The sequence below is a fragment of the Chiloscyllium punctatum genome, chromosome 36 (genome assembly GCF_047496795.1).
Source record: "Chiloscyllium punctatum isolate Juve2018m chromosome 36, sChiPun1.3, whole genome shotgun sequence".
Taxonomy (NCBI): domain Eukaryota; kingdom Metazoa; phylum Chordata; class Chondrichthyes; order Orectolobiformes; family Hemiscylliidae; genus Chiloscyllium; species Chiloscyllium punctatum.
In genome coordinates, this window is record NC_092774.1 from 66,686,546 (window position 1) to 66,700,397 (window position 13,852).

Here is a 13,852-nt window from a genome sequence, read left to right on the forward strand (position 1 = left end):
CATTGAATCCCTGGACACTTCCAGAGACATAAACTGTTGGTGGAAACTCAGTTAAATTCAGCCATCAATTGGGAGATAGCCAAGTTGTGAGTGAGGTTGAACTTGGTTACTTGAGGAGTTTTATTTTTGTTGTTACATACAATAAAGTGTAAATCATTGTTTCAGCAGTTAATTGTGTGCAGTTTCTGAGTTAAGAGCCAAATTAAGGTGATTCACCCACAACCACAGTGAGAGGCTGCGATTCATGTTGACTCCATTGCATTCAGCAGTACATCACGTCAATACTCTTATAAAGCGAAGGCTGACAGCACCGCCTTTCTCAAACAGAAACACCCAGAGGAGCGTGTCGCCTAATAATCTGTAAAATTAGCATGAAAAGTGGTGTAACCTGCTCTAGTGATAAGAATAAATCCCCAACACTTTAAAATCAACAATCAGCAATTTATTTATCCAACTATCACGGTGAACAAATGAACAAAACGATTAACAAACTGGATACAGGCCAGGAGCAGATGGGTGGCACTGGTTTAGTTGGGGACCATGGACTGGTTGGTCTGAAGGGTCTGTTTCCAGGCTGCATGACTCCATAGCACGGAATGAATGGGGATCCATCCCAAAGATGATAAAGGTTTCAAGCACCACCTTAGGCAAATGTGTGGACTCCCTCCAGATAACTGAGGGCAGTGGGGCACTGTGAGGGTCAGTAGATCAGTCAGCCAGCCAGTTCTTTCCAGGAGACTTGTCTCAAGAAAGGAAGTGGTTTCCTGTCCCATCAGCCAGATTATCCAGTTTGGATAATATTTGGTCCTCTTTCTCCAACAAAATATGTAGTCAGGGCAGTGTCTATAACAACAATGTTATTAAACTTGGAAGAGTGCTGAAGACATATACAAGGATGGTGCCAGGACTCAAGGGTCTGTGTAAAAGGGAGAGGTTGGACAAGCTAAGATATTTTTATTTAGAGCATTAGAGACTGAGAGAGGCCCTTAGAGAAGTGAAGAGATCGTGAGAGGGTGAATGCACTCAGACTTTTACCCCAGGGTTGGGGATGTGAGGGCTAGAGGGCATCAGTTTAAGGTTAGAGGAAAAAGAATAAAAGGGAACGTGAGGGGCAACTTTATTTATGCAGACGGTGGTAGACATATGGAATAAGATGCCAGCGGAAGTGGTTGAGGTGGGTACATTAACAACATTTAAAAGGCATTTGGACAAATACGTGGATAGGAAAGGTATGGAAGGAAATGGGCCAAGTGCAGGGAAATGGGCTTAGTGTTGATGGACAGTTTGTTCGGCGTGGACCATGTTGGGCCGAAGGGCCTGTCTCCTGCTGTGGGACTCTATGATTCGCATCTCTTTGTCGGTCCGACAGTTTTGAGTTTCCAAATTAACATCTCACTAAATCAGGCCGAATAAAATCCAATCTCATTCGTCAACTCTGATGCAGAGGTGCTGGTGTTGAATTGGGGTGGACAAGGTCAGAAGTCACACGGCGCCAGATGAAGTGATGAAGGAGCAGCACTCATGAAAGAGCAATGCTCCTAAAGCTTGTGATTTCAAATAAACTTGTTGCACTGTAACATGGTGTCATGTGACTTCCAACTTCTTCAACCCTGGGTTTGTCTCAAACTTGATGGGATACTTTGTCCAACTCTGCATATTTTATCAGTATCGCTTGAAGGAAATCTTTTTTTAAGATTAGATTCCCTACAGGATGGAAACAGTTCCTTTGGCCCAAAAAGTTCACACTGGCCCTCGCAGAGTAACCCAGCCAGACCCATTCCCTTATCCCTATTCCTCTACATTTACCCCAACTAATGCACCACACCTACACATCCCTGAACACTATGGGACAATTTAGATGGGCCAATCCAAACTAACCTGCACACCTTTAGACTGGGGAAGGAAACCGGAGCACTCAGAGGTAACCCATACAGATGTGGGGTGGGGCATCGTGAAAGCTACACACAGACTGTCATCCCGAGTGTGGATTTGAACGCAGGTCAGCATCGTGAGGCAGTGGTACTAACCACTGCGTCACCATGCCACCCCTGAGCCACATAGGTGGGCTTGCGGGGGGGGGGGGGGGGGGGGATGGTGAGTCCAGCACAAAACAAAAAAAAACCCACTACACCCACTGTCAGAATGGGCAGGAGGTTCAGCCCTGTGGGTGACCCACTGCTGCGTCACTGGTGGAATCTGATTGTTGGATGCACTGGTGCCCCCGCTGGTGCCTCTGCAAGTTGCAGGACAATGTGAACCTCCGCCCGCAGTCGGGGCAGGCAAACGGCTTCTCCCCGGTGTGGACCCATTGGTGGGCCAGCAGTTTGGAGGAGCGGGTGAACCCCTTCCCACACTCGGGGCAGCTGAATGGCCTTTCCCTGGTGTGGACCCGCCGGTGGGACAACAGGTCAGAGGAATTGCTGAAGGCCTTACCACACTCAGGGCAGGCGAATGGCCTCTCCCCCGTGTGGATTCGCCGGTGTCTCAGCAGGTCAGAGGAATTGCTGAAGGCCTTCCCGCACTCTGGGCAGCTGAAGGGCCGCTCCCCCTTGTGGACCCGCTGATGGGCCAGCAGGTTGGAGGATTTACTGAAGGCCTTCCCACACTCTGGGCAGCTGAAGGGCCTCTCCCCCATGTGGACCTGCTGATGGGCCAGCAGGTTGGAGGAATTGCTGAAGGCCTTCCCACACTCTGGGCAGCTGAAGGGCCTCTCCCCCGTGTGGACCCGCCGGTGCCTCAGCAGGTTGGAGGAGTCGCTGAAGGCCTTCCCGCATTCGGGGCAGCTGAATGGCCTCTCCCCCGTGTGGACTCGCTGGTGCTTCAGCAGGTCGGAGGAATTGCTGAAGGCTTTCCCGCACTCGTGGCAACTGAAGAGCCTGTCCCCTGTGTGGAATCGCTGGTGGGTCTGGAGGTTGTCCACCCAAGTGAACCCTTTCCCGCACATGGAGCAGTAAGACGTCCTCTCACCAGTGTGTGTCTGCTGGTGGGCCAGCAGGACACAAGAGCAGGTAAAGCCCTTCGCCCGCTCGGGGCAGGAGAACGGCCTCTTCCCAGTGTGATTGCACTGATGAGCCGCCAGGACAGATGGGACACGGAAGTCCTTCCCACAGTCGCCACACTTCCATGGTTTCTCAACAGGTTGTGTTTCCTCGGGTTTCTCCATGGCCGAAGCTTCAGCTGCACACACACGTGTACAACCCCGCCATGAATTCTTCTTTCCAGGCAGTAGAGTTGTTTCAGGCTCCACACTCAGTGCGCTGCAACAATAGGGTCTTTCAACCAGTGCCCCCGGACTCAAACAGGAACCAAAAAGAAAGCTTTGCTCCTTCTCACAGAATCATAGTTGAAAATTGTTGTGGTCCTGATGGATTGAGTAACTGTCAGATACTGACGTGAAAGGGAGGACTGGAGACGCTGGAGAGTCAGAGTCAAAAACTGCGTCGCTGGAAAAGTGCAGCACGGCAAGCAGCATCAGAGAAGCAGGAGAATCAACATTTTGAACATCAGCCCTTTATCTGTTGACTTTGAAACTTCTGTCTTCAGATAGTCTGTAAGAAAAGATTACAAAAGTCATCACTGCCAGTCTGGTTAAGAGTGAGATATCAAGGCATTGACACTGACACCAGAGAGCAACTGTACACACAGATGTGGCAAATGTTAGTGGCAAGCCAGAGTGATAGAGATATTAGGCACAGAAACAGACCCTTCGGTCTAATTCATCCGTGCCAACTAGATAACCTAACCTAATCTCGGCCGATTTGCCAGCATTTGGCCCACATCGTCTAAACCCTTCCTAATCGTATACCCATCCAGATGCCTTTTAATGTCATAATTGTATCAGCACCCACCACTTCCTCTGACAGCTCTTTCCTTAAACACGCCACTTTCTGCATGAAAGACTTATCCCTTAGGTTCCTTTGTTAAGTTCTTTTGCTTGAGCTTCTTACACTGCAATACGCCAACTTCTGTGAACAACCAAACTTTATTAAGTACAGTACAAGCTGTGGAGAAACTCTTAATACTCTTCGCAATGCTGGTACACAGCAGTACCAAAAAAAAAACAAATCCCTTAAACAAAGTAAAACTGAAACAGAGACTTACAGTTGAAGTTAGAAGGGCAGAAGGAGACAGTGTTAGCAGCCTTTCTCCACATAGACCACTGCTTAACTCACCCAAACGAGACTTCAGCTTTCAGGACTGACCACTCCCCTTTCATTGTACAGGTCACTTCTAAAACATAAAAGCTTTGGCCTCAAGACTCATCTGTTCACATATAACCAAAAATGCCTCCCAATACCATTTTTCATCTCTGTACTAAACCAGCCGCTTCAGAGCCCGGGTCTTTTTACCACCCCTCTGAAAAAAAAAACCAAGGACACAGCATCCTTGAGAAGAAGGACCAGATTTTAGTAAAAGGACCAGCTTTGTGACAGAGGGATATAGGCCAAACACTGGCAGGTGGGATTAGATTAGTTTGAGAACATAGCATGGAGTAGTTGGACTGAAGGGACTGTTTCTGTGCTGTTTGACTCGGTAACTGTTCTGCAATGGTCTGAAAACCATTTTCTTGCCTTCCCCATAAACATCCAATTCTTTGTTGTTCCAAAATCAGATGAACTCAGCCTTGAATATATTCAATGATCCCATAACTGCAGGAAGACATCCCCACTTCTGGACTCAATTCCTCTTGCTTATATAACACCTGCTTTGCTCATTGCTTGCTGCACCTGTGACAACTGGCATTGACTGGTATGGAAGGACGCTGAGGCCCCTTTATACACATTCCTGATGAAGGGCTCGTACCTGTAACGCGGACTCTCCGGCTCCTCGGATGCTGCCTCATCTGCTGTGCTTTTTGAGCACCACACTTTTTGACTCTGATCTCCAACATTTGCAGTCCTTTCTCCACATCCCAATATATCCCCATTTAAACAATGCATCTCCTTTCTGCTGTTTACCCCCCAACAGGGAATGCTATCACTTCACATCGTGGTACTGCATTTTCCATGAGTTTGCCAACTGAGACACAAACTTGGCCCAACTTTTCCAGAATCTGTCCCCTCCATAAATTGAGATTGAGAGAGACAGAGACAATAGAGACGTCTCTGATTACACGCTCCTTCCGGTCCTCCAGGGCTTCCTATTGGTCCAACAAAAGGAGATCACGCGCAGTTTTCGCCGACAACAACCAGGAGCACGCACAGGTTTTGCTGACACCGACGAACATGCGCAGTGTGTGTTGTCACCAAGGAGCATGCGCAAGACGCTCTGTGAAGTTGCTGGTGTTACTGACAGGTTTTGTGCACAAATGACAATCGGAGACAAGAAAGGCTGGAGTCACATTTTATATTTATCCTGCGACTCGACATTTTATTCCTTTTGCATTTTATTTGACTACTCATCTTTTCCTCAGGGTAGGGGACTCCCAAACTGGAGGGCATAGGTTGAGGGTGAGAGGGGAAAGATTTAAAAGGGACCTAAGGAGTAGAAAAAAAGTGTGAAAGTTAATTCCCCTCAAGAAGTGCCCTGTCCAAACCTGCACATCTTTGGATTGTGGGAAGAAACCGGAGCACCCAAAGGAATCCCACGCAGAGAAGGTGCAAACTCCACTCAGACAGTTGCCAGAGACTGAGATCAAACCCGGGTCCTTAGCGCTATAAGGCAGCAGTGCCAGCCACTGAGCCTGTTCAGAAAAGCAGCAATTGATTTACATTAGGGCGAGAGGGGAAAGGATTAAAAGGGACCTAAAGGGGCAACTATTTCACGGAGCGGGTGGTGCGTGGATTGAATGAGCTCCCAGAGGAAGTGGTGGAGGCTGGTACAATTACAATATTCCAAAGGCATCTGGATGGGTATATGAACAGGAACGTTTGGAGGGATAGGGGCCAAGAGCTGGCAAATAGGCCTAGATTAATTTAGGATATCCAATTGGCACGGAACAAACAGTTTGTTTCCATGCTCCACTACTCTATTTCTACATAGTCAGAACTGTTATGACACGGACTGCACCCCCCCACTAATTTAAACCTAAAAAAGATTTACCCCATGTGGTAATGTGTTAATTCAAGAGGTAAGGAACTGTTTCTAAAAGTCACTATTTAAAGTTTTATTTAACGATCTAGGACACTAACTTGCAAGTGTTTAAATCTGCTGGGATTTTTCATACTGCCAAATCTATTCAAATCTGTCTAAACCAGTTCAAATCTCAGACGAAAGCCCCCAAATTTTAAAACATTGGGTGCAACCTCCCCCACCTAATTTAAACCAGTAACATGGAGAAGGTTTAATCCATGCAGTAATCTGTGAAAATTCAAGAACCAAGAAACTATTTCCAAAGGTCAGTATTTAAAGTAAAAATTAACAACTTTATTTATTAAAGTCCAATTAACAACTATTTACAACTCCTTTCTCTAACCTATCTTCTACCTTCCTCTGTATGATACCAGTCCAATAAAAAACCCTGATTAAGATTTGCCAAAAGGTTCAAACTTAAAAACCAGCCAGCTGTTAAATCTTCTCTTTGTATCTTCCTCTGTAGATTTGCTCTCCAGGTCGGTGTCGATGTTTTTTCTCTGTGCAGACTCCTCTGGACAGGTACCTCTCAAAGAGTTCTTACTAGCAGCCTATATTTGTTGGTCGTTTGGCAGTTTTCCTGTAACTGTTCAACTGTATTTTTTGATTTTGTACTCCAAAGCATCAAATCATTTCATTGGTGTTAATATTAGATTAGATTAAATTCCCTACAGTGTGGCACCAGGCCCTTCGGCCCAACCAGTCCACACCGACCCTCCGAAGAGTAACCCACCCAGACCCATTTCCCTCTGACGAATGCACCGCACACTACGTGCAATATAGCATAGCCACTTCACCTGACCTGCACATCTTTGGACTGTAGGAGGAAACTGGAGAACCCCGAGGAAACCCAAGCAGACACGGGGAGAATGTGCAAACTCCACACAGACAGTCACCCAAGGCTGGTATCGACCCTGGTGGTGTGAGGCAGCAGTGCTAACCAATATTCGCAAAATACTAAATTCAAACTTGATTGGAATTCAGTATTTTGGGGCAAGATTTAAATCAATTGGCCAAAATTGAGTATGTTTCTGTCTCCAGGCAACCCAGCTACTGAGCTGTTCGACCAAATGTTAAATTGTTACCTTGTTCAGAACGTTTGGTGCTATGTCAGGTGGTTCTGCTCAATTTTCAACTCTCTTAAAAGGGAGAATACACCTCTACACCTTCTAACAGAACCAATTTTTCAAGACGAGGAATCGGCCATTCGCCCCTAACAGGCGAAAGTGAGTACTGCAGATGCTGAAGATTAGAGTCAAGACTATGGTGCTGGAAAAGCACAGCAGGTCAGGCAACATCCAAGGAGCAGGAAAATTGACATTTCGGGAAAATTGACATTTCGGGCAAAAGCCTCATTCACCCCGAACAGCCTGTCCTCAACTGCACATAGTTCAAAGCAAGTTTGAGAAAGATGGCTGCAGCTTTGTCTTAATATAAAATTGAACATGCGTTCAAACTTTAATGCTGTTTCTGAATATATTATTTTAGCTATAATCAATTTGAAAGATCAGCCATTTCTCGTGCACCTCTATCTCCCAGGCAGTGTCATCACCAACCATTCTCTCTCTCTCTCTTCTGAGAAGAGCTTGATACAGCGACCAAAGAGAGCTCGAGGCATGAGAAAGTTTAGTGGGAGTTGGAAGAGATACAGAATGGACAGGGTGACAGATTGTGGGGGCCATTGAGAGACTGGGGGGAACAGAGGGTGGTGGGGGTGGAAAGGAAAGACTCGGGGTCAAAGGGTGGAGGAAGACAATGAGGGCGAGAGAGAGAAAATGGGGGGCAGAGAGTTGCGGGGCGAGAGAGAATGGATGGGGGCAGTGGGTGGGGAGAGAGACAGCACAATTCCCACCTTCCCCAGGACTGGGGCAGTGTCCCATAAACTGGAACCTACTCCTCCCACAGCAGTCATTTTTCAAACCACATATGGCTAAAGCAGGAGAATTATATAATCCCTGCAGGCCATTTCACCCAGACTTATCAACTTACTCTACAGCCCTGCAGTTCCCCATGTCTAACCCACTCTAACCTGCACATACCTGGACACTTCATCACAGCCGATCCATCCGAAACTGCAGATCCTTGGACTGTGGGAGGAAACCGGAGCACCCAGAGGTAACCCACGCAGACAGAAGGGGGAGAACATACCAAAGTTCACACAGACAGTAATGAGAAGGTGGAATCAAATCGCTTCTAACAATTCTCCCACACCTGCAAAACCCTGAGCACTATGGGTAATTTAGCAGGGCCAATCCACCCTAACCTGGGCAAAGATAAAAATCACATGACGCCAGTCCAACAGGTTTATTTGGAAGCAGTAGCTTTCGGAGCACTGCTCCTTCATCAGGTGGTTGTGGAGTATAAGATCATAAGACACTGAGTTTACAGCAAAACATTACAGAGTCATGCCACTGAAATGATACATTGAAGAAACCTGGATTGTAAAGTCTTTCATCTTTTAGAATGAGTTGCTGGTGTCATTAATATGTAAACCCCAGAACTTCTTATAAAGACACCTACTCGAGATAACTTAAGGTTTTATTCGAAAAGATGACAACTCAGCTCAGACAATGCATGAAAGGTGTGAGGCCAGAGTCTGTCTGTATCCCAGTTTTTGAATCAGACTGGTTCTTTTTCCAAAGTGGAATTTATAAAATATTCCATGTATTGTCTGCCTGCAGATTGTGCATTTTTTGAACAAAATACATGGTATCTGCAAATACAAATTCACTCCATAGACCTTGGTGTGTGTGTGTGTGTGTGTGCGCGCACGCACACACGAGAGAGAAAAAAAGTCTAGTTCCATACTGTATATCTCTAGGTCTATTGCATAACAGATGCTTTATTTCTGTTGATATAAATATTGTTATAAATCATAGCTGGGTACTAATACTTAGATGTAAGGGAGAGACAATTCTTCAATTAGGGCACTATAAGAATCCTGGCAGACCCCTATTTCTAGTTTACTTGCCAATGAACAGACACAAGCACCTATTTAATTCTAACTTTTCACCTTTTTTGTTATATTTTCTGGTATGATACTCTGTGTCTGGATGGTTGACAGGCTGGGAGAGTGTGGGTTGGACTTTGATTGACTGAATGACTTATTGTTCTGGAAGGTGTCAAAGGAGGTTAAAGCTTCAGCAGAAATGAAGCAGAGCTGAGAACGGACAACGACTGTGTGGGAACAGGGAGATCAATAGAGGACAAAGAAACCAGGACCTGAAATCCGAGCTGACACCAGACTACCATGTGATCAGTACTTTGATTAGCAGTGTCAACCCTCTACCTTTACCTAGCTTCCCATTCGACTTGAATGCCACATCTCCCCTCAATATTTAGGATCCAATCCTTGTCATCCTGAAGCCATGTCTCTGTAAGGAGTCCCAGATCAAAATCATTCTCTTCAATGTGTGCAGTCAATTCATTCACTTTTGTTATGTTGCAGCGCTGTTACGACACGGGGTAACCCCCTCTGCTAAATTAAACCATCAACACAGAAATGATTCACCCCATGCAGTAATATGTAAAAGTTTGAGAGGCAAAGAACTATCCCAGAGGTAAATATTTAAAGTAAAAATTAACAACTTTACTCTTTATGTTCAACACAGAGAATATTAAAACTCACAAAAATGCCTGGTTTTATAGTCCAAAACATCAGATCATTTTATTGGTGCTAACATTATCAAAATACTTAATTCAAACTTGATTGGACTTTGGTATTTTGGGGCAAAATGTAAACTGATTGGCCGAATTTGAATTTGTTTGTGCCTTATGGCAACCATTTATTAAGATCGTGGCTGATCTATCCATCATCTCAGCTCTTCTTAAAGTCATACAGCACAGAAACACAGCCTTCGGTCCAACTCATCCATGCCGACCAGATATCCTAAACTCATCTAATCCCATTTGCCAGCATTTGGCCTGTATCCCTCTAAATCCTTCTTATTCACATACGCATCCTGATGCCCTTTCAATGTTGTAATTGTAGTAGCCTCCACCACTTCCTCTGGCAGCTCATTCCAAACATGCACTGTCCTCTGTGTGAAAACGTTGCCCCTCAGGTCCGTTTTAAATCTTTCTCCTTTCACGTGAAACCTATGCACTCTCGGTTTGGAGTCGCCTATCATCGGGAAAAGATTTTGGCTCTCCAACCTATCTATTCCCGTTATCAACTTCTGGAAGGTCACCCATCAGCCTCCAATGCTCCAGGAAAATTATCCCTAGCGTATTCAGCATCTTCCTATCGCTCACACCCTCCAACTCTGCCTACATCTTTGTAAATTTTTTCTGAATCCTTTTAAGTTTCACAACGTTCTTCCAGAGGAGGGCAACTGGAATTGCACAGTTTTCCAAAAGTGGCCTAACATGACCTCCCAACCCCTGTACTCAATGCTCTGACCAATAAAGGAAAGCGTACCAAATGCCTTCTTCACAATCCTGTCTCCCTCCAATTCCACTTTCAAGGAATTATGAACCTGCAAGGACACTTTGTTTAGCATCACTTCCCATTAACTATGTAAGTCGTGCTCTGATTTGCCTTACAAAATGTAACACCTCACATTTATCTAAATTAAACTCATTTTGCCACTCCTTGGCCCATCAGCCCATCCGATCATCCGATCAATTCTAATTTATATTGAACTTCGCTTCCTCTCTCATCCCCTAAAAGCTGAGAATCTCCATCCCACACACACTTCCTCCATTCTGACTTTGCTGAACCTAATTCCTGCTGTAACTCATCCTGAAGGGTGTGGTTCATGCTGATTAACAGGCCCACACTCGGGGGAGGTGGAGATCTAATTCAAACAGACAGAATTCTGAATGGCCTGGACAGAGTGCACTTGGGGAAGATGTTCCTATTGGTCGGAGAGTCTAGGACCTGAGGGCACAGCATCAGAGTAAAAGGAATATCTTTTAGAACAAAGATAAGATGAAACATTTTCAGCCGGTGAGTGGTGAATATGTGGAATTCATTGCTACAGAAGGCTGTGGAGGCCAGGTCACTGAGTAGATTTAAGATGGAGATAGATAGGTTCTTGAGTATCAAGGGGATCGAGGGGTACAGGGAGAAAGTGGGAGAATGGGATTGAGAAACTTATCAGCCAGAACGAAAAAGTGGAGCAACCCTGATGGGCTGAGAGGCCTAATTTCTGCTCCTCCTGTGGTTTATGGTCTCTTGCTGTCCTGGACTAGGAGTGTTCAAACTGGGGGCAGGAATAGGCCATTGAGCCTGTCGATCTTGCACCAGCATTGAACAGATCATAAGTAGATATGAGTATACTGACGTAAAAGGTAAAAACAAGGACTGCAGATGCTGGAAACCAGAGTCTAGATTAGAGTGGTGCTGGAAATGCACAGCAGGTCAGGCAGCTCCTCGGATGCTGCCTGACCTGCCATGAATATACCTACATTCAGGTTAATAAGCTGGAATTTTTTCCACTGGAGCAGAGGAGGATTATAAAATCGTGAGGGGTATAGATGAGGTGAACGGCCAAAATCCTTTCTCTAGGCTGAGGGTTCAAGACTATGGAGCAAATTTTGAAAGAGAGAGAGGAGAAAGATTTTAAAAGGACATGACGGTCGCCGTCGCCATTCCCAGCCCCCCCCCCCCCCCCCCCCCCAAGAGTGGTTTGCGTGTGGAATGCATGTCCAGACAAAGGGGTGGATGCAGATACAGTTAGAACATTTGGATTAGTACATGAATGATGAAGTTTAATTTAAATTAAGTGTGAAGTGCTGGATTTTGGAAAAACAAATCAAAGCAGGACATATACATTTTATGGTAAGGTCCTGGAGAGTGTTGCTGAACAAAGAGACCTTGGAGTGCAGGTTCATAGTTCCTTGAAGGTAGAGTCTCAGGTAGATAGGATAGTGAAGGCAGCATTTGGTATGCTTTCCTTTATCGGTTACAGCACTGAGTAAAGGAGTTGGGAGGTAGGTGATGTTGCAGCTCTACAGGACATTGGTGAGGCCACATTTGGAATATTGCGTGCAACTCTGGTCTCCTGCCCATCAGAAGGACGGTGTGAAACTTGAAAGGGTTCAGAAAAGATTTACCAGCATGTTGCCAGATTTGAAAAAATTAGCTCTCGGGAAAGGCTGAATAGGCTGGGGCTGTTTTCCCTGGAGCGTCGGAGGCTGAGGCTGAGGTTTATAAAATCATGAGAGGCATGGATAGAGTAAATAGACAAATCTTCTCCTGGGGTGGGGGAGTGCAGAACTAAAGGTTTTGGGCGAACTGGGAGAGACATAAAAGAGATCTAAGGGAAGCCTTTTCACACAGTAGTGCATGTATGAAATGACCAGCCAGAGGAAGTGGTGGAGACTGGTATAATTACAGAATTTAAAAGGCATTTGGATTGGTCTATAATAGAAGGGGTTCGAGGGATATGGGCCCAAGGCTGGCAAATAGACTAGATTAGGATAACTGGTAGGCATGGACAAATTGGACCGAAGGGTCTGTTTCAGTGCTGTACATCTCTAGGACTCCAATATAAAAGGTTCAGAGGGATATAGGTTAAACACAGGCAGGTGGGTCCAGTTTAGTTTGAGAACATAGTCAGCATGGACTAGTTGGAGTGAAGGGTCTGTTTCTATAACTGATCTGTATTGGTCTTGCCTTCCCCCATAACCATCACTTCTTTGTTGTTCAAAAATCAGATGAACTCAACCTTGGATATATTCAATTACGCCCTAACTGCAGGAAGGCGTCCCCACTTCTGAACTCAATTCCTCTTGCTAATATACCACTTGCCTTGCTCACTACTTGCTTCACCTGTCTGACAACTTGCACTGACTGGATTAGAAGGACGCAGAGGCCCCTTTATTCATCCACACATCATTACTGATGAAAGGCTCGAGCCTGAAATGTCAATTCTCCTGTATTTGCCATTGAAAAAAGACCTGGACTAACTTTCCAAGAGTCTGTCCTCTCCCTGGATTCACTCCGTTTCCCTTCAGTTCCTGCAAGTCACCAGCTCAACCCCAGAATAGAAACGGGGTTGAGAAAAGAGTGTGTTGTACTCACAGATGTTGGACAGAGGAAGGAAGTTGCAGTCTGGCGTGAAGCTCAATCTTCATTCAGAGAGAGAGGAGCAGCAGCAGCAGCAATTTCAGAAGTTCATGGTCCTACTTCCGCATCCAGACGATGGGTTTGCTGTGATTGGCAGGAGGACCAGTCTCCATCCGGTCCTCCAGAGCTTCTCATTGGTCCATCAAAACAAGGTCACGGAGTGTTTCCCCTTGTTGCGTGAGCATGCGTAGTGCTTTGCTGACACCGTGACACATGCGCAGTGCGTTACTGACACCCAGTAGCATGCGCAGTATGGAAATGTTGGCATTACTGACAGATTTTCAAAGTTAAAAATCACACAATGCCACGTTGTTGCCCAACAGGTTTATTTGGAATCACTAGTTTTCGAAGCGCTGCTTCTTCATCGGTTGGTTGTGGAGCAGAATCATAACACACAGACTTTATCCAACAGGATTGCAGTGTCATGGAATGGAATATCAAACAACTTTAGCTGACCTCTACCATCTTTTAGAATGACCATGTTCGTTTTGATTCCTTCACATGTAAATTCCAGAACTTTTCAAAAGTTACGTTCTCAAAATAGCTTTTAACAATAGGTGTCATCTCAATCAGATAATACATTGAAGGTGTTAAGTTAAAGTCTGTCTGTGTCCCAATGTTAGGTCAGACGGATTCTATTTCTATCGTGGTATTACAGAATCTTACGTGTCTGAGCTTTTGAGCAAAATACAATGCGATTCTGCA

The 13,852-nt window shown here is 45.5% G+C and overlaps 1 protein-coding gene across 4 annotated transcripts; it reads right to left on the minus strand.

Annotated features, from left to right (window-relative positions):
* Positions 1-2,080: 2,080 nt before the first annotated feature.
* LOC140460612 (uncharacterized) lies at positions 2,081-13,168 on the minus strand. Of its 4 annotated transcripts, none has more exons than XM_072555225.1 (2): positions 13,103-13,168; positions 2,081-3,548 (listed from the first exon to the last, which is right to left on the minus strand). In XM_072555225.1, the coding sequence occupies exon 2, from the start codon at positions 3,161-3,163 to the stop codon at positions 2,156-2,158; it is 1,008 nt and encodes a 335-aa protein (XP_072411326.1). In that variant the 5' UTR covers positions 3,164-3,548; positions 13,103-13,168; the 3' UTR covers positions 2,081-2,155. The 4 variants fall into 4 exon arrangements, with proteins under 4 accessions (XP_072411326.1, XP_072411327.1, XP_072411329.1 ...); XM_072555226.1 differs by lacking the exon at positions 13,103-13,168 and adding an exon at positions 4,804-5,094; XM_072555228.1 differs by lacking the exon at positions 13,103-13,168 and adding an exon at positions 5,033-5,051.
* Between the last annotated feature and the right edge of the window lie 684 nt (positions 13,169-13,852).

Bases quoted from the DNA above. Each gene is read 5' to 3' on its own strand.
- LOC140460612 (XM_072555225.1), bottom strand. From the start codon at position 3,163: ATGGAGAAACCCGAGGAAACACAACCTGTTGAGAAACCATGGAAGTGT.